This window comes from Mobula birostris, chromosome 16 (assembly GCF_030028105.1).
Source record: "Mobula birostris isolate sMobBir1 chromosome 16, sMobBir1.hap1, whole genome shotgun sequence".
Taxonomy (NCBI): Eukaryota; Metazoa; Chordata; class Chondrichthyes; order Myliobatiformes; family Myliobatidae; genus Mobula; species Mobula birostris.
Genome location: NC_092385.1, coordinates 20,709,625 through 20,736,880, shown reverse-complemented (window position 1 = coordinate 20,736,880; position 27,256 = coordinate 20,709,625). Strand labels below are relative to the sequence as shown.

The window sequence follows — 27,256 nt, the reverse complement described above, 5'->3', positions numbered from 1 at the left end:
AATATCATAGGCAGTTCTACGTACTAATCGGTTGACCAGTTTTAGAACATCCACATTAACTCCATACTCCCATACATGTTTCCAAGGAAAAGTTACTGGTAGTGTCTGTATTGCGAGACAGGCACCAAGTTAAACCATTATAACCGAAGCAAATACGTATTTGGTAAAGGAACATCACTGCTTCAGAGCTGAAAACCACTTGCAGAAAAGGGCACATTCGGTAAATTTTCCGTCCAAATATAATGTGTCCGAAAAAATGGTCAATACAGTCCTCTCGCAACCCGTGTACGAGGACAGAGGGCTGCATGAAATCCACTTTCATGTTTCACGTGTACTACTGCAGTAACCTGGGCAGGACTTCAATTTTACTCAGTTTCTCCTTAAAGTAAGAGAGTCCCACACATAAACGACTATCGTGATAAGATCACCCAGCGGCTCTCGTTTACAGGATCTCACCTGCGTGCTGGGTGTTTTACTCCGCCGTGTTACGGGCGAATATTCACCCGGTCTGAAAGCTCCGAGTTCCTCCAGCATTTTGTGTGTGTGTGTTTGTGTGTTGCTTGGACTTGCAGCGTCTGCAGATTCTCTCTTGTTTCTGAAAACTCCTAGGCTGACTTCAAAAGTCGGAAAGCATGAAAATCCTAACCCCACCCCCGACACCTTAATATTCGTAAAGGCAAATACTCGAACGACTCGTCACGGTCCGGTCTTAGGCTGCGCTGGTATAATTTAAGGGCTGAATAGGAAACATCTTTTATCCCCGTTGCTGAACGGTATTTTTAAAATCCCAACCGAGACCGAGATATCCGTGAAAGTATAGCTTCATACTGAAACCATAGCTGTCATAGGCCAAGAACTGGGGAGCGAGACTAACGAGGAAGGAAGTGATACTCGCCACAAATGTTTCTGGTATAACGGCAGGCACGCAACTTTCTGGATTGCTCATAACAGATGTAAGGCTTCGGTCGTCTCGGATTTGGGGGAAAAGGGCACAAATGGATCGCTTAGGGCCAAACAGCACCCTGTGATACCGGGCAGAGTGAGCGCGGCGGGACTTCCTATTTCTCCACAGCACCGTGCGGGCGAAGCGCCGGGAGAAACCAGACTTTGGAAGAGAACCGATACAGCTTGCCGCCGAGAAAAGTGGTCCTGCAACTAAAGCCAGGGCTACCTAAGGCAATTATCTTTTTCCAAACCCTGGCAATGCAAACGACGACTGAATCGCTCGTTAATAATTCGGGGATTAGTGTATTCTCTGAAGATGAGAACATCGTGCAGAATCACAAAGGTGAGCGGGGGAGGTAGTTTGCGTTTCTGAATTGTTTGAATGCTGGCGCACAGTAACACTTGCTGATGGTACTGCAGTTTTAAAGGCATGTCCTCTTCCCGGACGCCATTGCAAATACTTAAAGCCGGTGCATCAGCACAGTGTGATCCGGGACAAAAACCTGTTTACAGTACTTAAACATTCCAATGCACTTCCAGCGCAGAAATAATACATCTTGTCCTCAACTGAAACGATTCAAGCCACGCAGCTCTGGTCCAAGGGCGGTGGAACAATCTTTACTCCACTTAAGCGTTTTCCATTTAAGAGAATTTTTAAGGTCATGTTTGGCTGTAGAAGAATGCGTGCATTGAGTTAAATCTGCAAGTATAACTTTGGAAAAATGTTAATTTATGGGGAGAAGTTATTAAAAAGCGTTGTGCGTGAATTAAAGGACTATAGATCCACTGTTGTTTGGTGTATATGAATTTATTTTAACAAAAGTCGAGTGATCCCTAGTCCTGGTGAGCACCGGTTAATGGATGATTCAGTGGATATATATTCAACTATCAGTTTCTCGCCTAGTTCTACAAATTGGCCAGAAGCCGCCGGAGCGCCCCCTCCCGACAGCACCGAAACTTGCGGATGTTCTGCCAATTCTCGGTACAAGCTGGATAAATGCCCAGTTCTTCTTTAGTGTCTTAATCACAAGAATTAATTGTTCCCGCTATATTTTCGCATAAGAACTTTTTCAGTTATTTTACGACAGTATATGAATTTATTCGTTTTGTGGTTCATGTTTTCTCTGTTTTATGCTACAATTTTGCAAATTTTGCCAATATCTTCACTTCTTTTTCTTGCAGTACTTTTGCATTTTTTTGCCAAACAAGTAGTTCCCTTGTGTAAATCAATCTTGCTTTTAAGGGGCTAAATAACTCCATAATCAAACAAAGAGAATGTTAGAACTTGTTATTGTTAATGTTTAAAATTCATATCAATTTAGGGTATTGAGCAGAAAAAATACTGATCTTGCAGTTTCTGCAACTTGGTATTTGCTATGAAACATAAGTTTAAGATTGATGTTTTGGATAGATATGCTCTGGCAGAATTGCTATTTTCCACTTGGGTATTCTTTTAATGGAATCATTCATAATGAAGCAAAACATCATTTGGTTAATTTTGCATGACCCCTTTGGAGCAGTTAAAGGTGATTCAAATTTCAAAAGTCTAATTGCCTTCCCTCACAACACGCTGGAGGAACTCAGCAGGTTGGGCAGCATCCGTGGAAATGATCAGTCAACGTTTTGGACTGGAACCCTTCGTCCTGATGAAGGGTTCCAGCCCGAAACGTTGACTGATCATTTATACGGATGCTGCCCGACCTGCTGAGTTCCTCCAGCGTGTTGTGAGTGTTGCTTTGACCCCACCATCTGCAGAGTATTTTGTGTTTGTAATTGCCTTCCCTAATTTCTATAAAACTTGTTTTAATTCCAGAATAGGTTATCAGAATTTGATTTTCAAAAGTCTTTGTTAAAACATTTAGAAAAAATAGAAAATGCCCTAAAGTGCTGTTCTTTTTTTTTGTCTTTATTTCTGTCATTGGGAATCACTTTTGCAATTATATACTCGCAGAGAGCTCTGCCAACCATTTCTGCAAAGAGAATACAGTTATTGAGGATATTAGATAAAAGGATTACTTGATACCCTTGTTCTGTATGATGGTAATCAAGTGGTTTTTGATTAAGTTAGTTGTTGACCCCCATAAGAAATCATGGTATTCTAGTGACAATTCCTTTTTGTGTTTGTAAGGTTGAAAGGAAGAACTAATGAACAACATGTTCAGGGATTCAACGGTAGTATAACAAAAATATTGATATTATGTCAAAACTCAGGGAGTTGGTTGTTTCAGCTAATTGGCTGATTATCCAATTAAACATTGAGATTGATAGAACATGGAGAGATTAATTAGTTTGAAGGGCCCTATATAGTTCAACCTTTATCGACATGTGGAGCCAATATTTTGGCTTGTGTTCACTGGTTTTGGGAATGTTCCTGGATTGATGTTCGTGAAGTATAGGTGAGTAAGTGCTTACTCTTTGGTCACTTGTGTAAGTTTCAGTGACAAATCGCCGTAGTGAGTGATTTTCATTTTCTTTTGGTATTCTCTTAACACTGCTGTAAGTCTGCCTTTCATACTGGTGTCAGTATTCAGGTGAATTGACATGAATGACTCTTCCTGCGGTGTTAATAAATTGAATTGTTAGTAGATTGATATAGATGTACGAGTAACTACAATTAACTGTAAAATTCTGGCCTGCGGAGTGACAATTCACACTCCCCTCAACTGTGATATTTAGCACATCAAAGAACTAGCATTTGGTTGTCAGATAGGGAGCTACAAGTGCATCTTGTTGTCTGAGCAACTTCTTGCCTGTAGCCTTGATGACACACATTTCTGTGATAATCATTTTCAGCTCTTAACTGTTTAATGTCTCTTGGTTCTATTTGGTTGCAGACTATATTGTGAATGCATTTTGAAGCAGGGCAAAGGTTTTGTAAAGAGGCTTTGAGGTAAATGTTAAATCTATATCTCCAGAAGATTAACAGGGCAATTGAGATGTTGAAAGAAACATGGGTCTTTAGGGGCTAGTGGATCTTGGAACTAATTCCACAGTTCTATTGCGGATTTGCAGTGACTCCAGTTTCACAAGTGCTGAATTTATCCTACATTGGTGTTCTGTATCAGAGATCTGATTTTACAGAAATGCACCAGTAGGTTACGTGGACAAGGCAGGAGAATGACTTGAGAGGGAAATGGATCAGCAGTGATGAAAATTGCAGAGCAGACTCGATGGGCCAAATGGCCGAATTCTGCTCCTCTGTGGTCTTAATGGTTTCCTGAAACATTATGGAAATTCTGGCAATCTGACTGAGTGGTATACATTTTGTGGTATGCCAATTCTTACTAAATCAAGGCCACTTAAAGCACAGCTAGAAAACCACTCAAAGTTCAAAGTAAACGTCACCATAAATAACACTGAGATTCATTTTCTTGTAGGCATCCTCAATAAATCTGTAGAATAATAACAGTAACAGAATCAATGACAGACCACCCAATCTGGGGCTTCAACCAGAATGCAGAAGGCAACAAACTCTACAAAAATACAAAAAGAATGAAATCATAATAAGTAAATAAGCAACAAATATTGAGAACATGAGATGAAGAGTTCTTGACTGTTGAGTCCATTGGTAGTGGGAACATTTCATTGATGGGGTAAGTGAAGTTGAGGGCAGTTATCCCATTTGGTTCTAGAACTTGATGGTTGAAACTGTTCCTGAACCTGGTGGTGTCAGTTCTGAGGCTCAAATATCACCTTCCTGATGGCAGTGGTGAGAACATGTCCTGAGGTGTGTGGGTCCATAATGATGTATGTACATAATGATGTATAAACGCTGCCTGGGCAGGGCGAAAAGCATTATCAGGGATGCATCTCACCCTAACCATGGACTTTTTAACTCTCCTCCCATCCGGTAGGTGCTACAGGAGCCTCGGCTCCCGCACCAGTAGGCACAGGAAGAGCTTCTTCCCTGAGGCTGTGACACTGCTGAACCTCTCATCACGGTGCTAAGCAGTATTGCATCTGTATTGTACTGTCTCAGTACTTTTATATTTGTGTGCCGTAGCACTTCTTAATTCGCAGTTATTTTGTAAAAAACACTATTCTTTGCATTTCTGGTCAGATGCTAAATGCATTTCATTGGCTTTGCATCTGTACTTGGCACAATGACAAAGTTGAATCTAATCTAATCTAAGGTATGCTGTCTCCTGTGACAGCATTTCATGTGCTTGTGCTTTACCCGTGATGGACTGGGTCATATCCACTGCTTTTTGTAAAATTTTCCATTCAAGGGCTTTGGCGTTTCCATATCAGGCCAGCACACATCTATAAAAGTTTGTTAATGTTTTAGATGTCATGCTGAATCTTTGCAAACTCCTAAGGAGGTGCTTTCTTTGTAATTGCACTTGCCTGCTGGGCCCAGGACAGGTCCTCTGAAATAACGGGACCGAAGAATTTGAAGTTGCTGATTCTTTCCATCTCTGGTCCCCCGATGAGACTAGATCATGGACCTCTGGTTTCCTCCTGAAGTCAATAATCAGCTCCTTTGTCTTGCTGACATTGGGTAAGAGGTTACACACACAAAATGCTGGAGGAATTCAGCAGGTCAGGCGGCATCTATGGAAAGAAGTAAACAGTCCCCTGTTTCGTGCCAAGATGTTTCATCAGGCTTGATGAAGGGTCTCAGCCCAAAACGTCGACTGTTTATTCCTTTGCATAGATGCTGCCTGACTTGCTGAGTTCCTCCAGCATTATTTTTGTGTGTTGCCTCGGATTTTCAACATCCACAGATTTTCTTGTTTGAGTAAGAGGTTGTTGTTGTGGCACCACTCAGCCAGATTTTCAGTCTGCTTCCTGAATGCTGATTCATCACCACCTTTGATTCTGCCTACTACAGTGGTGTGTTTAGCAAATTGGAGCTGTGCCATGGCTGGATAGTCACAGTGTAGAGCGAGTAGAGCAGGGGACTAAGCACACAGCCTTGTGGTGCACCAGCACTGATGGAGATTGTGGAAGAGATGTAGTTGCCGATCTGAACTGATTGGCGTCTGTAAGTGAGGAAAGCGAGGTTCCAGTTGCACAACAAGGTCAGTTACATAGAACCTATGAACTCATCTGAAGAGAAAAAGTTAGATATCATTATATTCAAATATTATAGCTTTGTTAGTGTGCTTCAGTATGATCTCTCAAATAATCCTTCCAAAATCTGAGAATGTGATGATCAGAGTGATCAAAAGGCATATAGTTGATGAAAGCTGAATGCGTAATTAAAGCTGAAATGAAACCAAACATGTTTCAATGATTACATGTGTACATTTCATTCATAAAATTGAAGTCTTCACTATTAATAGAATTTAATCCATTTAATTCAACATGGATATCTGTAGGATGTCATGATTATATTTGATTCTAAATTAAGATCAGATTCCACACACCTGTTTCTCTCAAGAATAGACGCTGGCCCTCCCTTCTAAGAGATTTGGGGCTGTACACACTGGAGAGAGAGATTTAGGAAGAATTGTTTGTATTTCAGTTGAAAGCTCATGATAATGGATTAGGAAGGATAAGGAGATGCCACATCTAGGTTACAAGTTAGAAGGCGAACTTTTTCCCCCAAAATAATGGACGTTGCCATCTTGCACAGTGAACACAAACTCACTGAGTTCCTTCATTTAAGGGCTGTTTCTGGTTGGATGGAGCCTGCACAGAGACTTAGGCTAGAATTGTCTTCCAGAATGATTTGATCACTTGGCTGTCCCAGGTCACATGTGGCTCTAGTGGATTATATATACTGTCACATTGCAGGTTGATTTGGTGATGAGGAAAGCAAATGGAATAATGGCATTCATTTCAAGAGGGCTAGAACATAAAAACAAAGATGTAATGATGAGATTTCATAAGGCATTGGTCAGACTGCATTTGGAGTATTGTGAACAGTTTCAGAACCCTTATCTAAGAAAGCTTGTGCTGGAGAAGATTTGGGTGGTCCTGGGAATGAAATGGTTAATATATGAGCAGTGATTGATGCCTCTGGGCCTGAACTTGCTGGAGTTTAGAAAAGTGAGAGGGGTGATCTCACTGAAACCTTTTGAATATTGAAAGGCCTAGATAGAGTGGAGATGGAGAGGATGTTTCCTATAGTGTGGGAGAGTTGGGACCAGAGAGTACAGCTGCAGTAGACAAGGGCATTTGTACCTTTAGTACAGAGATGAGAAGGAATTTCTTTCACCAGAAGGTGGTAAATCTGGAAGTCATTGTCACAGACGCTTGTGGAGGCCTAGTCATTGGGTATATTTAAATTAGAGGTTAGATAGATTGTTAGATACTTGTTGATCCCAAAGGAAATAACAGTGTCACAGTAGAATTACAGGTGCACAGATATAAAATATTGGAAGAGAAGTAAGAAAGAATAAAACAAAAGAGTTACCTCAAACAGTGAAACAGGAGGGGTTTCATCACTTCCCTTGTCTATAGGTTGACTCATTACAGAGCCTAATGGCTGAGGGTAAGAATGACCTCATAGTGCTCTTCGGAGCAGTGCAGTTGTCTTAGTCTATTACTAAAAGTGCTTCTCTGTTCAGCCAAGGTGGCATGCAGAGGGTGGAGAACATTGTCCAGGATTTTCCGTAGGGTCCTTTGGTTCTACCACAGCTTCTAGTGTGTTCAGTTTGACTCCTATAACAGAGCCAGCCTTTCTAATCAGTTTATTGAGCCTGTTGGCCTCGCCCATGTTGATGCCATTGCCCCAGCGCACCACCGTACTGACAACAGACTGGTAGAACATGTGAAGGCAACTCTAAAGGACCTCAGTCTCCTTAGTAAGTAGAGGTGACTCTGGCCTTTCTTGTGCACAGCCTCTGTGTTGGTGCTGCACTCAAGCCTGTCATCCAGGTGCACCCCAGGTACTTGTAGGTCCTCACCACATCCACGTCCCCACCATCAATAGTAACAGGGAGCAATGCAGGCTTAGTCTTCCTAAAGTCCATCACCATCTCCTTTGTCTCACTGATGTTGAGCTGCAGATGATTCAGCTTGCACCATTTGACAAAGTCCCCCACCAGTGCCCTGTGTTCATCCTCCTGTCCTCACTTTGTTGCTGAGTCTTCAGAGAATTTCTGCAGATGACATTATTCAGTGTTGTATCTAAAGTCCAAGATACCTGTGTACAGGGTAAACAGGAAGGGAGCCGATACAATCCCATGTGGGGCCTTAGTTACTAGCAAGGGTGCCAAAGAAGGCAAGAGAATGGAGTTGAGCAAGAAAATAAATCAGCCATGATCAAATAGCGGAGCAGACTCACTGGGACAAATAGCCTAATTCTGCTCCTGTGTTTTGTGGGCATATGGAATGTGTCTGATGATCCTTGCAAACAAAAGTGGACAGGCAAGTTCATGAATCAAGTACTTCAATTTGTACAGGTTACAAACAGATTCATCGACTGCATGTTCTTTTTGGGCCAGTCTGTAAGACTGCTGTCTCTTGAGGTTTTGATGCATTTGTTCCAAGCAAAATTTTGGCGTATTATTATTTCCTGTGTTTGGTTTTCAAGCATTGTTTGCATTGATGCTCCTTGATTTGGGTGACAGTGGCTATCTGAGGTTAGGAAGAGAACCAGGTCAGAATCTACAGAGTGTTTATGACTTGGGAATATCTGAAATCTATTGCTGTACTATGAATCAAGTAGCATTTGTTTTAAATCTGGTATGCCAATTGTTTTTATTTAAATATGAGTTAACTTTAATATGCAAGTCTTCATGTATTCATTATGAGTCATGTTGCATGATACAGACGATCGTGGTCTTGACCATGATTGTTTTTCAGCAAATTTTTCTTCAGAAGTGGTTTACCATTGCCTTTTTCTGGGCAGTGTCTTTACAAGACTGGTGACCCCAACTATTATCAATACTCTTCAGAGGTTGTCTGCCTGGCGTCAGTGGTCACATTACCAGGACTCGTGATATGCACCAGCTGCTCATACGATCATCTACCACCTACTCCCATGGTTTTATGCGACCCTGATGGGGGGAACTAAGCAGAGGCTACACCTTGCCCAAAGGTGATCTGCAGGCTAGTGGAAGGAAGAAGTTCCTTACACCTCCTTTAGTAGAGATGTATCTCCACCATGTACCCAATTGCCATGTATGATTCAGAATCTTAGAGATAGAGCGCTCAGATGAGAGGGGCAGTATGATCGCCCTCCTAAGATAAATGGAAAGTGTGCAAGAGAGGGTGGAATTGTAGGGTTTGTGATGAGATTGGAAAATGAAGTATGGAGCATATATTTAAAAAAAACAATTTGCTTTGAAGTTGGATCAAGCAAGATAAATTGATAAAGATTGAGTTAGAGTATAGAGGTTGATAATGAGGGTAGGAGATCTTTTAGAGGGAGAAAGGAGGTCTTGCATCCTTGGTGTGAGTGGATTAACGGTGTCAAGGAGAGGAAAATTTAGGAATAAGGAATACAGAAAGTTTAAGGATATAGTTATTAGCTGCAGCCAAAAGGTTCAGGGTTGTGCCTCCACTTTGTTGTCTAATAGTATGAAGGTGACTCGTGTCTTCTCTTAGCCAGACTATGAAAGAGGGTTGCTATGCATAAATTACACTTTCACCAGGGAAGGCAAACCAGATAAATAAATCAATTTCCAGTCTCATTCTTTGTTTCTTCATCCTAAGAAATCATGGAGATGTCCTATTTTACACTATTTGTTATTGTAACTTACAGTAATTTATTTATATCTTGTACTCTACTGCCTGCACAAAACAAATTTGACAACATGTTACTGATAATGAATCTGATTCTGCGATGCTTGTTATGTAAAATCAGAATAGTCATAAGAAAACTTGAAAATGCAAGTAAAAGTTACAGGTTGGTAATAGTAGGGGACATAGCTTGCACTCAGAGCAAGGAACTGATGATGGACTTCAGGAAGGGGAACACACTCCAGTCCTCAGCAAGGGCTCAGCAGTGAAAGGGTGAGCAGCTTCAAGTTTCCAGGCGCCAGCACCTCAGAGGATCCTCTGGGGCCCAACATACCGATGCGATCATGGCGAAGGCATGGCAGCAGCTGTATTTCTTTAGGACATTTGCTATGTCACCAAACACAAGCAATTACCTACAGATGTGCGGTGGAAAGCATCCCGACTGGTTTGGATCTCCGCACAGTGCAACGACTTTCAAAGCATGTCATTGATTATATACCTGACTCTTGTATCTCTAGGGTGTGGTGTTGGATTTGCTCTTTTGCTGGGGTGGTTAAGGAGAGAGAAGATATGGAGCAAAGGCAATGTGTTCTCTTACGATGAAAAAAGAAATTTAAAAAAAAGCACTTCCCCTTCATGGTTATGAAGAAGTGCTGACCTCAGAACACTTCCCCATTCAGACCTTGACAGACTCCTATAGATGCACAGTGGAGTGTGCCCTGACTGGCTGCCTTCCTGGTATGGAAACATCAATGCCCAAAAATGGGGGAGGGGGGGAAGTACAAAAAGTTGTGGAAACACACCAGTCCATCACAGGTAAAGCCCTTGCCATCATCGAGCATATCTACAAACTGGTATAAGTACACATCTAAAATAAGAACTAAAAATTAGTGGAAATACAAAGGTTAATGTCTTTGCATGTCGGTGTAACAGAACTAAAAATGAATGATCCTTCAGGCCCCTTGCAGAGTAATAGGAAAGGACAACAGATAATCGAGTCACAGGGAGAAATAATGTGGTATAAAGGATATAAGACGTAGGAATGGAATTAGGCCATTCAGCCCATCGAATCTACACCATTTCATCATGGCTGATCCATTTCCCTCTCAACCCCATTCTCTCCCTAAACTTTCACTCTCTGTCTAAATAGGAACCTCTCAGCCTCTGCCTTAAGTACACCAAATGACTTGCCCTGCACAGCTGTCTGTGACAACGAATTCCACAGATTCACCACCCTCTGGCTAAAGAAATTCTGCTTCATCTCCATTCTAAATAGATGTTCCTCTATTCTGAGGCTGTGTCCTCTGGTCTTAGAATCCCCCACTCCCCCATAGGAAACATGTACTCTATCTAGTCTTTTCAATGTTCGATAGGTTTCAATGAGATTTCCTCTTTTCTCTATGTTTTCTCTATATTTAGAAAGTAGTTTGCTCCTTTATTCCTCCCACCAAAGTGTGTGACCATACACTTCCTGACACTGTACTCCATTTACCACTTTGCCCTTTCTCCAAATTTGTCCAGGTCCTGCAGCCTCCCTACTTCCTCAGCACTACTTGCCCCTCCGCCTACCTTTGAATCGTCAGCAGACTTGGCCAGAAAGCTATCAATTCCATCATTAAAGTCATTGACCTACAACATAAAAAGAAATGGTCTCAACACTGACCCTTGCTGAACACCAGTGGCAAATCAGAAAATGCCCCCTTTATTCCCACTCTTTGCCCCTAGCACCATCCAGATTTTCCCAATCTACTTGCATAGTTGAAATCCCCCACGACCATTGTAACGTTGCCGCTTTGACATTCGTTTTCTCCCATTGTAGTTTGCAGCCCAAATCCTAGCTACTGGTTGGAGGCCTGTACATAAACTCCCATCAGGGTATTTTTATCTTAACTACCCATAAGGGTTCTACATCTTCTGATCCTGTGTCACTTCTTTCTAAGAATTTGATTTCATTTCATACAAACAGAACCCCCCCACTGCCCCGCCCACCTACCTACCTATTCTTCTGATACAAGATGTATTCTTGGATGTTAAGCTCCCTACTGTAATCTTCTTTCAGCCACGACTCTGACTGCCACAATGCCATACCTCCCAATCTCTAACTTCACTACAAGATCTTCTACCCAATTCCATTTACTGTGTGCATTCAAATATAACACCTTCAGTTCTGTATCCCAACACCCTTTTTGATTTTTGTCTCCCTTTTTACACTGCAACTCACCCCACTGACTGCAATTTTGCCCTATGAACTGCACGTCCTTCCTCACAATCTCACTACACACTGCCTCAATAGTAAACCAACAGCCCTATCCGGTTTCCATCCACCTGCTAAATTAGTTTAAAACCTCCCCAACAACCCTAGCAAACCTGTCCACAAGGATATTGGTCCCTGCCAGGTTCAGGTGTAACCGATCCGTCTTGTACAGGTTGTACCTTGGGATCTCTTCCTCCAGAAGAGATCCCTATGATCCATAAATCTGAAACCCTGCCCCATGCAGCAATTTCTTAGCCTTGCATTCATTGGCCAAATCACCTTATCCTTACTCTCAGGTCAAGTGGCACGGGCAGCAATCCAGAGATTGCTACCCTGGGGGTCCTGCTTTCCAGCTTTCTACCTAGCTCCCTAAATTCTCAGTTTCAGGGCCTTCTTGCTTTTCCTACCTGTGTCATTGGTGCCGATATGTACCAAGACTTCCAGATGCTCATCCTTCCCCTTTAGAATATCATGGACCTGATTAGAAATGTCCCTGACTTTGGCACCTGCGAGGCAACGTTTCATCTGGGTGTCTCTATCGCAGGGGTTCCCAACCTTTTTTAAGCCATGGACCCTCGTCATTAACCGAGGGGTCCTTGGACTCTATTGTGTTCATGAAATCTTAGAATCTCATGTTTACTCTTCTAACTATGGAATCTCCTATCACTACTGCAGTCCTCTCCTCCTCTCTCCTCCTCCCCCCCAACTTCTGACTCAGTAGCTGTGGCTCATCCCCCCTCCCTCGGTAGGTCATCCCCCTCAACAGTATCCAAAACAGTATATTTATTACAGGGGGGAATGACCATAGGTGTACTCAGTACTGGCAGACTATTTCTCTTCCCTCTCATGAGAGTCACCTATTTACCTGCCTCCAGCAACTACCTCCCTGTAGCTCCTATTTCTCATCTCAGTTTCCCTTATCAGCTGAAAGTCATCGAGCTGCGGCTCCAGTTCCTTAACACATTCTCCAAGGTGCTGCGGATGTGGTAATCCAGGAGGCAGGATGTCTCCCAGAGTTCCCACGTCTCACACAAAGGAACACAACACAGCCCGACTGCTCTAACTACAGATGTAGAATGAGGAAGAAACTTACCGAGTATGTACCTCACCCAAGCCTCTTCTCACCAAGGGCTGATGAGCCAAAGCCTCCCCACTCACTGGTCCCTGCACACTTAGCATGAGCAAAACAGCAGAAAAATTACTGAATTGATTCAGTTTACAAGGCTTGCAAGATCAGTTTCTAGGTTTTAATTCAAATGATCCTAAAAGGCAGTGAAAATACTTCCTGAACATTTGTTAGTATCATACAAATCCCCTTCAGCAGAATGGGGTGTTAAAGAAAATATCTATTGTACCACCTCCAGAGAACCGTGACATTGTCAGTGGAGCTGTCTCTCCACAGCACTCTGTCGTGCCTTGGACCATGGACAATAATTCTTGGAACAACTTCTGATTGCCCAAAATATTTTTGTTAGCTGCTTATATACATTTTTATTATCAGCTCTTGCGGGACATTATGTTGCCTGCTCCAGTCTCTCTGAATCACAAACGTGATGCTTTGCTGTTACGTCACTCTGGCATTCTTGGTGCTCAAGCAAGGAATCTGTGTTTGTATAGAGAGTGTACAGATTTCAAGGTTTCTCCAAAAATTACCTGGTTGGACAAAGAGACATTGTATGCAATTCTCAAAGAAACCAAAATGGACGGAGCCAAGATTGCAAATGTTAAGAATTGCAGTTCTTTTTCTTGCTAATTAAAGTGATTATATCTTGTTTTCACAGGGTTGGGAGTTCATTGCTGTTTATGACCAGCCAGGGCTGTTACCATCACTGAAACATTTGTGTGCCAGTATCCATAGAATTAGAATGTATTTGGTCAGTAATCAAGTTTGAAAGATGCATCACTGATTTTATTTAATTTTATGAGGAAGTAATTAGGAGGATTGATGGTGGAAAGGTAGTAGATGCCATCTATGTAGACTCTCGTAAGACATTTAACAAGAATCCATATGGTAGGCTGGTCCAAAGCACATAGGATCTGTAGGTGAGCTGGTTAATTAGATCCAAAATTGACTCGGTGGTAGTAGAAGTTACTTTCCTCATTGGAGTTTGCGATCAATGGTGTACCACAGCATTTGGTGCTAGAATCCTTGTTTGTGATGTACCTTAATGATATGGATATGAATGCAGGAGGAATGATTAGAAAATTTGTGGATGACACAAAAATAAACAGTGTTGTTGACAGTGAAGGAACTATATAATATAGATCAGATAGAAAGTTAGAGCATTGGTGGATGGAATTTATTTTTGAGAAGTGCAAGTTGATGCATTTTGGGAGGTCAGGTGGGTAGGATATACAGTTAATAGCAGGACTGTTGAACAGAGAGACCTTGTGGTTCAAGACCATTGCTCACTGAAGGTGGCAGGCAGCACGGTAGACAGGGTAGTGAAGATGTATGCCTGTCTTCATAGGTTTGGCACGTAATCTGAAAGTTGGGCTGTTATGTTGCAACTTAACAAAACACTGGTGGAATTGCGTGCGGTTCTGGCCTTCACGTGATTGAGCTGCAGCACGTAGAGCAGCAGTTCACAACTGGGGGTCCATGGACTCCTTGCTTAATGGTATTGGTCTATTGTTTCTTTTTTTAAAAAAAGGTTGGGAACCCCTGGTCACCAGGATATTGTCTCGATTGGATGAGTTTAGTAATGGGGAATCTGTGCTTGTCTTCCCTGGTGGGCAGGCTAGTGACCCGATAGAGCAGTGGTCCCCAACCTCCGGGCCGCGGACCAATACTGGACCGCGCAGCATGCAGTGGTGCAGCGGTAGCCAGGACGCACCCAGCACATCTTTAAGGGGAAAAAAAAGCCGAAATAAACAAGCTAATTAATTAGATGCTGCCCAGCACGTAAATGTCAGCCCAGATCTCGATCTTAAAGATGTGCTGGGTGCGTGCCGGCTACCGCTGCACCGCTGCATGCTTCACGGTCCGGTGTCAGTCTGCGGCCTGGAGGTTGGGGACCACTGCGATAGAGTATAAGAAGCAAGAAAGGGTAAATGGAACATTTTATTTTGCCCTGGCAGTGTTATCAGGAATAAAATGGCACAAGTTTAAGGTGAGAGGAAGGAGTTTTAATGGGGATTTGAGGGGAGTTTTAATTTCTTTTTACACAGTGAGTGGTTGATGTTGGGAACTTGCCAAAAGTGGTGGTAGAATTGAAAATGATCACTGTATTCTGGAAGCTTTGGACAGGCACTTGCATAAGCAAAGGCATAGAAGGATTCTGACCCTAATGTGAGCAATGGGATTTGTGTGGAAAAAGGGACAAATGGTTGGATGGATGCATTTTTGTGCTATTCAACTCTTGACTATGTGAGTACATCACTTCATCATTGAATGCAATAGTGCAGGTGATTAAACATGATTGTCTAATAACTGAGCTGAGATTTAATTGCAGTTTATGTTCTGATTACTTTAGTACATGGATACTTTTGATTTGTAAGCATTTCTACTGACATCTGCATATCAAGTGTGGTGTCTGGGGCGGTGTTTCCCCACTAAGGAAAATGAGGGAAAAATGTCTGGAATCTTGATTGGAAATACTGACAGAATGAAAAAGTTCCAAATGAAAAATACCTTAGTTCTACCTTAATCATAGTTGGGCAATCCCGAACACTCCATAAGCATAAACTGTAGTCAAATGCCAGTTTGATAATGGTATGTCTGCTGAATAGGCAAAGCACAGACCAAATGTGAACAAATGGATTAGTGTGGAAGAGCAAGAGGGTTTAATTGATGTGATGGGCTGAAGGACACCATTCCTGTGCTAAACTATTCTATATGAACACTTAACTTCATCGACATCCTGGGGTGAAATCCAAAGTCGGAAGTCTGATGTCTGTCCGAGAATCCGGGCACTAAAACTGAAGCCCTGGAGTGAGCCTGTCCTGCGGTTAGAGGCCTGTCTGGGTGTGTGAGTGGCAGTGGCGGGAAAGAAATTTGTTTTGTTGCTGCTTGTGTTGTTCTGTGGAACACAGTGGGCTTGCTATATTGGTTCCGGTGTGTGTGGCCACACGTGCAGGCTGGCCCCAGCATATAATTGGGCGTTGTTAACGCAAATGACACATTTCACTGCATGTTTTGATATACAAGTGATAGCTAGAATCTGAAGTTGTAAAAAGCCAGATCACATGACCTTATAAGAAACTGTAGGTTCCACCATCCTTTGAGCTTGCTGTGACTTTCAATAAAACTGTGTGATCTCCAGCTCAGTTCCATTTTCCTATCGTCCCTAAGTCTCTCTATTTCCTTACCAGTGTTTAGTACAATTCAAATGCAGTTGGTTTCTACAGTCAGAATACTTTGTTCTCAGAGGTTGACAGCATAGCTTCTGTTTCTTTCTTAATACAATGTTGTAACTTAAGATGTCACTTGGTGATACCAGTCAGAGATATTTTACATAGAATTTACTGAGCAAGTGCAATGCCATTCAGCTCAACTATTTTATCCTGGTTTTTCATCTAACATCAGTTCTGAATAAACTCTTTTTGGGTTTCCAGCTGGGATCCCTGATGAAGGTGGTGGAGTTTGTCATCGAAGCGTCGGTTAAAATTGATACCTGTACCTGGCTGGAAGCCCGAGAAAAGCTTATTTTTTCAGATACGCTGGGAAAGCACTAGATCTTTTATAACTCGATTCCTGATCTCTCTCTCTGTCTGTGCAATCTAATTGTCCTGAGATGTCTTTCTACCTCCGTTGCTTTTTTTAAAAAAAAATCACCAGCACTTGTTTTTGAAGAGCTGGCAGCATGCAGTTACTTCAATAACCCTCTTGTTTTCTGTGTTGCTGAAAATAATAGATTATGCATGCTGCATTGTCTCTTGCTCTGGTCGATACAGCAACAGCTTTATTACAGAGGAGGCAGACATATCTACTTTCAAGTATTAGTTTAAAAGGGCTTAGTTCTGTATTTTTCATCAAAATTAATTACCAAGAGCAATCAGTTATATCCTCCTGTTTGGAGCAAACATGGTAGGTTTGATTTTATTATAATTAACTGTGCAATGGACAACACATTGGGTGGAAAAGTTGTGTAAATCATTTGGACATGATATGAATTAGGTGGATGCAGATGTCAGAATGCCAGGTTTAAGATGTTTTGTACTGTAATCTTTTATTTGTGATAAATACAGCCTCCTTGCTCTGGAAAAAAAAGCAAGATAGAAATTGCTTGATCTTGAAACACTGGAGAATAAAATGCCACTGTAATGTCCTTTTCAATTTTTTTTCTCTTTTTGCAGTATTTAATTTAACTCTTTAAGATATACTTACTGTCACTTACAGTTTTGTTATTCCATCTCCATGAAATATTTTAATAATTGGGTTTGGGTTGGGATTTCACTTCTGAAATATTTATGCAGTTTGACATGGAAATTTGACTACAAGACTGCTTTGTGAATGCCTCATTGGTTTATCAGCACAAGACCATGAGACATAGGAGATTTCGGCCATTCTGCCCATTGAGTCTGCTCCATCATTCAAACATGGCTGATCCTCTCTCTCCCCGCCCCCCCCACAACTCCATTTCCCGGCCTTCTCCCTGTAACCTCTGATGCCGTGTCCAATCAAGAACCTATCGATCTCTGATCTCTGCCTTCATTGCACCCAATGACCTGGCCTCCACAGCTGCCTGTGGTAATAAATTCCACAAATTCATCACCGTCTGGCTAAAATGGTTCCCAGCATCTCCATGGTTCAACCCTCAATGCTACCATTATTAACTCATTGAATTTATATATAATTGCTACTCTTCCTCTGTATGTTGTGTCTATAATGCTGGAATTTTCATATTCCAATCATTTTTCCTCCAGAATATTGAACATAAAATTGATTTTCTATATATTATTATTGAACAATACATCAGTTTCTATGTTTTTAAAAAGCAAATTGATGAATTGTAATTGCAGAAATGTTGCTGTTTTATTTCAGTTGATTCAAGATTTGGAGACCTTGGGTTCAGAGTGGCTGTGATTGCTTCCATTATCAGCACAGCTGTGATTCTATTGATGAGCATGGCTTTCTTAACCAATTGCCTTATCAAATGTGTGAAGAGGAAGGAAAGGAGGAAGCAACAGAGGTAAGGGAGACCTTGAGGAATGGTGTTCCAAGGATGTTTTTTAATTATTTTCCCTCTCCTAACTAGTGAATAAGTGAGCCCATTTAATTAATGAGCCTGTCCACAGTGGGAGGTCTTGCAGCCAAGTATGATTCTGTTCAAGTGTTGGTATATTAATCGAGGTTCAATATATTGTTTGAGCCAGCAGGACTTTTCCCCAAATTTATCCTTCTAATTAAGACTGTTGCCATCATGTCCCTGCCCCACCCTCACATGTGCTTACAACATTGCTGCATCTTCTGATGTCATGCTCATTAGACTGTTCTTGGTTTTGGATTTTAAAAAAGCCTATCCTTACTTAGAAGCAAATGGCACAGTACACTGACTTGTGCTCATATTGACAACTTTTGCAGTGTGTCCCCAAAGTGTGTTCGGAAGAGATAGAACTTCACATCCTCCAACAGATTTTCCTCCCAGGTTACAGCATTTGCAGTCTCATGTGTCTCCATAAAAAACATCAGATGGTGTCTTGCAGGAAAATATAGAGGGAGTGAAAATTGAATAGGGCCGGAAGCTGCTTGCAAACTTTATAGTGTGTGGTTGCACATCAGTAGACATTGACTTCCTGAGTTCTCTATCACAGGAAATTGTGTGTTGGTGGAGGAGAAAAGCTTTCTGAAGTTGGGGGAAAATATTTATCTACAAAAATGACAAACAGGAAAGTACCAAAGGCTTAATTTTCCCTGTCCTATATATCTATGATCCCTGCTTACTAGGAGTCATATGGGGAAGGTCAATACTTTTTATGCTAAGTAGGATGAAGGTATGCATTTTGTGTGTGTTGCTTGAAGGTATGATTTTTGCTTTTTAGAAATCATGTGACTAAATTTACTATGACTTACTAAGACCAACTACCCTCTCAAGTCTGTTCTATTGTTCAGGGGATCATGTCTGATCTAATCTTGGCCTCAACAACATTTTCCCACTCCTTTCCCATAAGCCTGAACTCCCTTGTGGTTTAAACGTTCGTCAGTCACTGCTTTGAATGGACTCAGTTACTCTCTGAGAGAAGGAATTCTTTCTCTGTCTTGAACAGACAGCCACTGATATAGTCCCTTTAGTTGTAGACAGCCTGCAGTCGTGTCTTGCCTCTTGGGACTCAATCTGGGATTAACTTTTGATGTACTGTTGCTCATAAGTGCTTACAATATATTAATGGTTATCTGGTTTTTTTTCTTTAAATTACAGGGAACTGATACTTTTTGTTGTAAAATTGCATCAAGATTTTCCTTTTTTTTTACACTTTTGCATTAAAATCCAGCATGCATCAAACTTCCTAATTATCAGGTGTACCTGGATGCTAGTATTTTTGTGCTTCGTGTGCGAGGACTTCATGATTCCTTTGTACCACAACCTTAGTACTTGCACTCTGATTAAATAATTAACTTCTTTTTCTTTTCTTTCATCCACGTGCATAACCTCACATATTTCCCACTTCGTGCTTTATCTGCAATTTCTTGCACATTCAATTAAACTATATATCCAAACCTTTGCAGGATCTTTTGAGTCTCCCTGCAACTTGATAATCTATATATTTTTGTATCATTAATACATTTGGTTACAGTATATTCAATCTCTTCATCCACATAATTAGTATAGATTATTATGGAGGGCCCAGAAATGATCCTGTGGAACAGCAGTAGTTATTGATTGCTGGAACTGAAATGACCCAAATGATCTCCAATTTATATATTTTTTTCTGTTAGTTATCTATAACTGTGTCAATATATTGACCACTCACCCAGTATATTCTTTAACATGTGTAGAGTCTCTGTATGTGGCACCTTATCAACTGCCTTCTGGAAATCCAGATACATAACATATACTTGTTCCCTTTTATTCACTCCAGTTTCGTTAAATTTGCTGGATCTGAGGATACAAGGAAAACACTGTTTAGAACATAACATAACAGTACAGCACAGGACAGGACTAGGTCCTTCGACCCACAATGTTGTGCTGAACCAGCTAAAAAGAAAATCATTGCCCCCAAAAACTTTTCCCTCCTACCTACACAATGTCCATATCCCCCCATCTTCCTCACATCAACGTGCCTATCAAACCCTCTTAAAAGCCTCTTGTAGTGATGTGCTACACACAGAGCTAGAAATAACGACACGCAGTCTATAAGTCGCTCTCGAGACATGTTTATTCAAACTTTGCGGCACTGGCTTTTAAGCAGTTCCCTTCCAGCCCTCTCCAGGCGGAAATGACGTCAGAGGTGCATTACAAAAGTCTCTCCCCACGCACGGGCTATTTTGTGAGCCGGTTCGCTTGTGTAGAAAGTGGGTCGCCACACTCTCATATATCTGCGTCTTCCACCCCTCTGAGTAAAAAGAACTTGCCCCTCACGTCCCCTTTGAACCTACCCCGCCTCAACTTCAATGCATGCCCTGTGGTAGTAGACATTTCTACTCTGTGGGAGAAAAGATATTCCCTGTCTACTCTATCTGTGCCTCTCATAATTTTATAAACCTCTGTCAGATCTTCCCTCAGCCTCCGCCACTCCAAAGAAAGCAACCAAATTTGTCCAGCCTCTCACGATAGCATATGCCCTCTAAATCAGACAGCATCCTGGTAAACCTCTTCTGCACCCTCTCTAAAGCCTCAACATCCTTCCTATAGTGAGGCAACCAGAAGTGTATGTAATACTTGATATGTGGTCTAACCAGTTTTATAAAGTTGCAACATAACATAACATTTCCTTTACATAAAACAGTTGACTCTGCTTGATTGTCTTATGACCTACATGTCCTGTTACATTTCTTATAAATGCTGTATACTTTCCCCAGAGACTTACAAACATGGTATCAAATTGAATGTAATGTAATGGAAGATCCAAGAAGCTTTTACCATGGGTATAAAGGCAGAAACAATAACAACAATAAACTCAGGAACAACATATTAATTGAAGAAATTGGAGAGAGCAAAGGATTGTACAGGTAAAATATTCTGAATTTACAGTTATTAGACAACTCTGAATGGTTGCAGTGCATTAAGGGTTATGAACCTTTTCTTTATACTTCAATGAAAGCAGGGAATGGGTCCATTCCTCAGAGTTAAGACATTGTCGAGCGTGAAAACAGATTGCACAGGTCTTTGAAAATCCCGTGTTTGTGCTGAGGTGATTGATCTAGTGGGAAGGGAAAGCAAATCAATTTTTGCTCCTTTTCAGTGACCTTTCTGGTTGTGACAAGTGACAACAAAGCACACTGTCAGCAGTTTGTGCTAGGCTTCTCTGGTGAATATGTGTCTGTAGTGATAGTTGGGGGGGAGGGAGAGGTATCACAAGTCCCTTTGGGTGGACTTGCTGAAACCCATTTCCTAGCAGTAGAAGATACCCCAGCACAAGTTCTTCTCGTGTGGAACACTGTTGCACGTGAGCTATCAGATTGACAGCACAGCCATCTTTTTGTCCATGACAGCGGTCCAAATTGAAGATCAGGCTTTCTTTTACGCGCTTGGGACATGTGGATAGATGATTTTATTCCCATTCATATCCTGAATATCCCTCCTATCAACCACACCGATCTTCTTGAAGCTCTTCCTTTCCCCTGTGCTCCATCCTCCCTTCCCACCCCCAACCCTCACCTCCTCTCCTCCTTAATTCTCTTGGCCTCTGCCTCCATTTTGGTCTCTTCTCACTCTCCAGATGCCTTCTGATAACTCTCTCTTGAAGATCCACTGCCTGCTGCTCTTCGTTGCTTTCCTGTTCCCCACCCCCCCAACCCACCAGCTGTGCAACCTGAAGCTGTGACCTAGTCCAGAACACCCAGATTTCCCCTAAAAAGCCTTGCGTGAGCCTTCAGATGCCCAGTGTTGTAAATTTAAGAACAGTAAAGGTGGAAGCACCTCATTCAGGTTAGTTGTGTATACTGAGTGACATGATTTTCATCTAGAGGTGGCTACCTCAGCACCTTATCCTTGTGTAATTTAGCATCCTGTGTCACTGAAGAATAGATCTTCCCCAACGCCCCATCATAAATATTGTACCTCCTTAATATCCTTTAGATCAAGGATGCCATGGACCAATACTATTAAGCAGAGGGTCTGCGGACCCAAGGTTGGGAACCCCTGCTTTAGGTAATATGCTGCTAATTTCCTTAGCAGGCCCTTGTATTGAAAGTTTTTAAAAATGAATTCTCAGTCACAGCAATTCCACTGAGCCTATCCCTCCCCTGTTCAGAGATACAGCATGGTATCGGGCTCCTCTAGCCCAACGAGCCTGCACAACCCCTTTACACCCACGTGAACAATTAGCACTCTAACCTGTACATCCTTGGAACATGGCAGGTGACCCATTCAGTCACAGGAAGAACCTAGGAACTGTGGCGGGAATTGAACCCAGATCACTGGCATTATATGAGTGTTATGCTAACCACTTCACTACCATATGGCCCAACAATTTCAACAGGAATAATTCAAACTTGGTCAGAATTTTTGACAGGTTTTGAACTATTCCTTTTGAAAATGATAACAGAAAGGTTTGAGACTGTTTTGAAACTAAATTTCCATTGCAGTGTCATTTATAGTGCTTCAAACAGACAAGTACATTGGAAAAACAGATGTATGCCTCCTATGTTTAATGGTTTCTTAGATTTCTTTTGGCTTATCAGGGCTAAAAGAAGATTAAGGAATATTAAAGTGTGAAGTATACTGTCTGGACCAAGACACACAACCCTGAGTATGGTAGCTTATTTGACTTGGATGGTCTTATCAGCTGTTAAACAGAATATTTTGTGAAAATGTGATATCTACAAGAAATACTCAGAGAAATTAAGCAATTTTGTCTTTTCTGAATCATTTAATGGATTCCCACTTGATGGAAGCATAGTTAGGTCTAAAATTGCTCTCAGCAGGCTGTTTCTAACAGATGTAGAGAATGTGGTTGCTGAGCGTTTTCTACTTGGGGCCTCTCTTTGCCATTGTCCTTGGGTAGAAACAATCAGCATTTTTCCAGGACTAAATCAACTAAATCCAATGAATGGATGACCATATACTTTAGAAAAATAGATTTTGCTTCCATTCATTCTGTTTTTTTTCATATTTAAAAACCCAGAATTCTAATTTGGTTGATAATATCTGTCATGTATTTAAATCCAGTAACACTAACAGATAGGTCAGCAACGATAATGGTACTTAGCCAAGTAAGAACCACAGGAAATCTATTTCCTTGGTCACATTAATGCTTTTGGTCAGAGGAGAGGAAACCTCTTGACCTTGACTTTGAGGTTGGTAACATATTAAGTACATAAGAGGATATGAAATGGAAGCAGTAGTAGGCCAACTGGCCCGTCAAGCTCGTTCTGACATCCAATAAGATCATGGCTGAAATGGCAATGTCTCAGCTGCCTTTTCCACATAAAACTTAAATTCCCCTGCTATGCAAGTATCTGCATCTGTATCTTAAATATATTTAATGAGGTAGCCTCTACTGATTCCATGGCAGAGAATTCCACAGATCCACTACTCTGGGGTGGGGGGGGGGGAGGGGGAGAAGTTTCTCCTCATCTGTTCTAAATTTATTCCTCTGAATCTTGAGGCAGTGTCTCTTAATTCTAGTCTCACTACCAGTTTCAACAACTTTCCTGCCTCTATCCCTTTCATAATTTTATATCTTTCTACAGGATCCCCTCTCACTCTCTTTTCTGAATTCCAGTGACTACAGTCCCAGTTGACTCAATCTTTCCTCATGGGCTAACCCCTTCATTTCTGGAATCTACCTGGTGAACCTCCTCTGCATCACCTCCAGAGCCAGTATATCTTTCCTCAAGTGAGGAGACCAGAACTGCGCACAGACATGCATGTAGTACTGCAGGTGTGGCCTCACCAGTACCCCGTACAGTTGCAGCATGACCTCCCTGCTCTTAAATTCAATCCTTCTGACAATGAAGGCCAACATTGCATTTACCTTCTTTATAACGTGTTGCACTTGCAAACCAATCCTGAGCACTCCCAAGTCCCTCTGCATAACAACATTCTGCAATCTTTCATAGAAATAAATAATAATCTGCCCTTCTATTTTTCCTTTAAAAGTGGCCAACTTTGTACTCCATCTGCAAGAAACTTGCCTACTCACTTAACCTACTGTACATCTCTGCATCCTCTGAATAATTTGCTTTCCCACTCAATCTAACAGATTAGCAACATGTGTATTATGACAATTGCAACCTAGTGCCAACTCCTGCAGCATTCTGCTCACCACTGATTGCCAGCCAAAGAGACAGTCATTTATCTCAACTCTGCCTTCTATTGGTTAACCAATCTTGTATCCTTGCTATTCCCAGCTCCATGCATCCTCATGGATAAATCCTTTATGTGGCACCCCATTGAATGCCTTTTGGAAATCCAAAAGTACAACATCAACCAGTTCCCCTTTCTCCACTGTGCTCGTTATACCCTTAAAGAACTTTGAAGTTTGTTCAACAGGACCTGCCCTTTATGAATCCATGATGTGCCTGCCCGATGGAATTCCTTTTAACTAGATGTGTTGTTATTTCTTCCCTAATGATAGCTTTGTGCATTTTTCTGACTCTGGGTGTTAAGATAATTGGCCTATATCTACCCACCTTTTGCAAACAGTAACGTGACAGTCACTGCCTTCCATCTGCCCGAACCTGTGCGGAGTCCAGAGAATTTTGGTAAATTATCACAAAGGCATCTGCTTTAACTTCTGACATTTCTTTCAATACCCTGGGATACATTCCATCAGGACTAGGAGACTTGTCTACCTTTTAGGCACACTAGTTTCTCATTGTTGCCTCTTTGAGCAATTGTATCAAGGTTCACACCTCCCATAGCATCTCCCTGGCATGTTAGACATGTCCACTACAGCAAAGAAAAACATAAAGTAATTGTTCAAGGCCTCAGCGATTTCCACTTTACCCAATATTAATTCTCCCTTCTCGTCTGCCAAGGGACTTAGATTCATGTTAGTCACCCTTTTCTGCTTTATATAATCATAAAAACCGTTATTTGCTTTTATGTTTCTGTGCTAGTTTATTTTCATAATCTATCTTCCCTTATTGCTTGGTTAATGGTTCTTTGCTTTTTAAAGTTTTCCCAATCTCCCAATTTCCCACTATTCTTAGTGACTTTGTATGCATGAACTTTTAAATTTGATGACTTTTATTTCCTTAAGTTATCCAAGGCTGGCTCTCCCCAAGCCTATTATCCTGGCTTTTAACTGGACCATACTGTTGTAGAGCACCATGCAAAATCTTTGAAAGTCTTCCGCTGTTACTCAACTGTCCCATAATGTAGCTTGTGTTCCAGTCTTTCTAGCCAGCTCCTCCCTCATCCCGTTGTTGTCTCCCTTGCTTAGGCATAACGCACTGGTTTTTAGATCAAAACAGTGCACCCATCATTTGTATAAGAAATGTAATCATACTATCATCACTCTTTCCACAATGATCCAAGATCATTAATATTACCCATCTCATTGCACAGGACATGATCAAAGATAGCATTTTTCCCTTGTAGGTGCATTTGTACTGAACATTATTTACTGTTCAGTATCAAATCATTTTATCATAAACTCCTTCCTGGATGTAACTTACTGCAATAATCTGCACCTGTTTCTGCATCATCCCTTAGCTCAGACATTGGCCAGGTGATTCCAATTAAAGACTTCCTGCCTACTATTAAGATGATAAATCTGAATCTGTGAAGGAGCCATAAGTGCTAATGGTAACTGTGTGTTCTCTCACCCTGACAGCGTCACAAAGTCCTATCTAAATTAAATTGCAAATCCAACAGATGGTGGAGAAATAGTGAAGTAGTCTGGAGAATAATAATGTTTTGAATTGTAAACATTTTATCTGAGTGAGTCTAGAAAATCTTCTTAATAGCAACCAGGTAATAAGTGCCACAAAACTGGACTGTATAACTTGCAGTTCAATCTGTGCTCCCGGTGAGTTAGATTCCTTCAGAGAATGTTTGTGACCCTGCAAATGTTTTTAAGTGCGACTGGACTAAAAATGACAAATAGCTGGCAGGATTCCTGATCAGTGTCTTCTGGGACCTGAAGGAAAGCACATTTGTGAGTTTGAGGGGTGAAGACAAGTTGGTTTTAGCTGTTCTGGTCTCCCAAGGTGGAATAGCTTGCTGACACTATGTTCATTCAGTTTCAGCTTTCCACAAGCAATTATTTGAATTTTGAATATTTTGATAATTGTGATTGCTCTGAACATGACTAATTTGAGTTTTCTTGAATGCAGGTGCCAAAAGAAGCTTTCAAAGGATTTGGAAGTCGTACTGAATTGCAGTGAAAATGCAACACAAGTAATTTTTCATCCATGGGACGTAGAGGTTTCCAGATCTGCCGATTCTCGGATTTTATTAGATTCCGTGACTGATGAGCACATTGTTCAAACACCTGAGTATCATCAATCTCGAGACAAATCTGAACACTATATTCCGACACATCACACTTGACACTGGAGCCATTGCATCTGCTGGAAAAGTACTTGACTGAGCAAAAATGCTGCAGGAAATAACCAGCTTGGGAATGACGTGTGCCTTACAATTTGCAGGACTGCAGACCTGTGGTTTTATTAAAAGTTTTACTGACAAAGCATTTATATTAAAGCAAGTGTTCACTATTGATAACCTCCCATTTCAATGATTTAATCAACGAAAAAGGACAAAACATTGCTCTGGCATTAATTATTCAGTTGTTCGAGTGCAGTATATGAAGTACCTAAGTTGCAGTGTATCCCACTGCAGCTGAAAAGCAGGTGTGCCTGCCCTAAAGGCTGCACGTCAAATTTAAAAGCAGAATGATAACTTTTCATTTTTGTTGCCGTTTTTGCAGAAGCAGATATCCGAAATAATATTTCCAGCCATTATTATGGTGCAATTTCAAGACTTGTGTATTTCTAGAGTCACATATCACTGCTTTTCACCTCAAGATTTATGCACCCAGCCACTCTACAGTTGAGATAAATATTGAAGTGAAAGCAGGTAATTTAATCCTATTGTTTGGTGATGTGGTTCAATTCTCACTGGGTTAACTGTAAACAATAAACTAGTGTACAAGGTTACCTACAAGTCGCAATTTGAAAGGAGCTCTACATGATCACACTCGTACATGTTCAGCATTTGTCAAGGTATCAGAGCGACTTTTCATTTTGCCCATGGGATTTCAGTAACTTCTGGAATGATCTGTACAGATTTTGTGAAAGCTTGATTGCTAGGCCGGATTGTTGAACCTGCCTGATTAAACTTTGTTATGACAATATTCAGTACC

The 27,256-nt window shown here is 41.3% G+C and overlaps 1 protein-coding gene across 1 annotated transcript; it reads left to right on the top strand.

Moving 5' to 3' along the window:
• Positions 1-690: 690 nt before the first annotated feature.
• On the top strand, positions 691-27,256 carry susd3 (sushi domain containing 3). The gene is made up of 4 exons (XM_072280103.1): positions 691-1,288; positions 17,823-17,970; positions 20,799-20,948; positions 26,226-27,256. Exons 1-4 carry the CDS (start codon positions 1,204-1,206, stop codon positions 26,440-26,442), a joined length of 600 nt encoding a protein of 199 aa, XP_072136204.1. The 5' UTR covers positions 691-1,203; the 3' UTR covers positions 26,443-27,256.

Coding starts and splice junctions, on each gene's coding strand:
- susd3 (XM_072280103.1), top strand. CDS start 1,204: ATGCAAACGACGACTGAATCGCTCGTTAATAATTCGGGGATTAGTGTA. Junction 1,289..17,822: donor CATCGTGCAGAATCACAAAG/GTGAGCGGGGGA, acceptor GTTTTATTTCAG/TTGATTCAAGATTTGGAGAC. Junction 20,949..26,225: donor GAGAGCAAAGGATTGTACAG/GTAAAATATTCT, acceptor TCTTGAATGCAG/GTGCCAAAAGAAGCTTTCAA.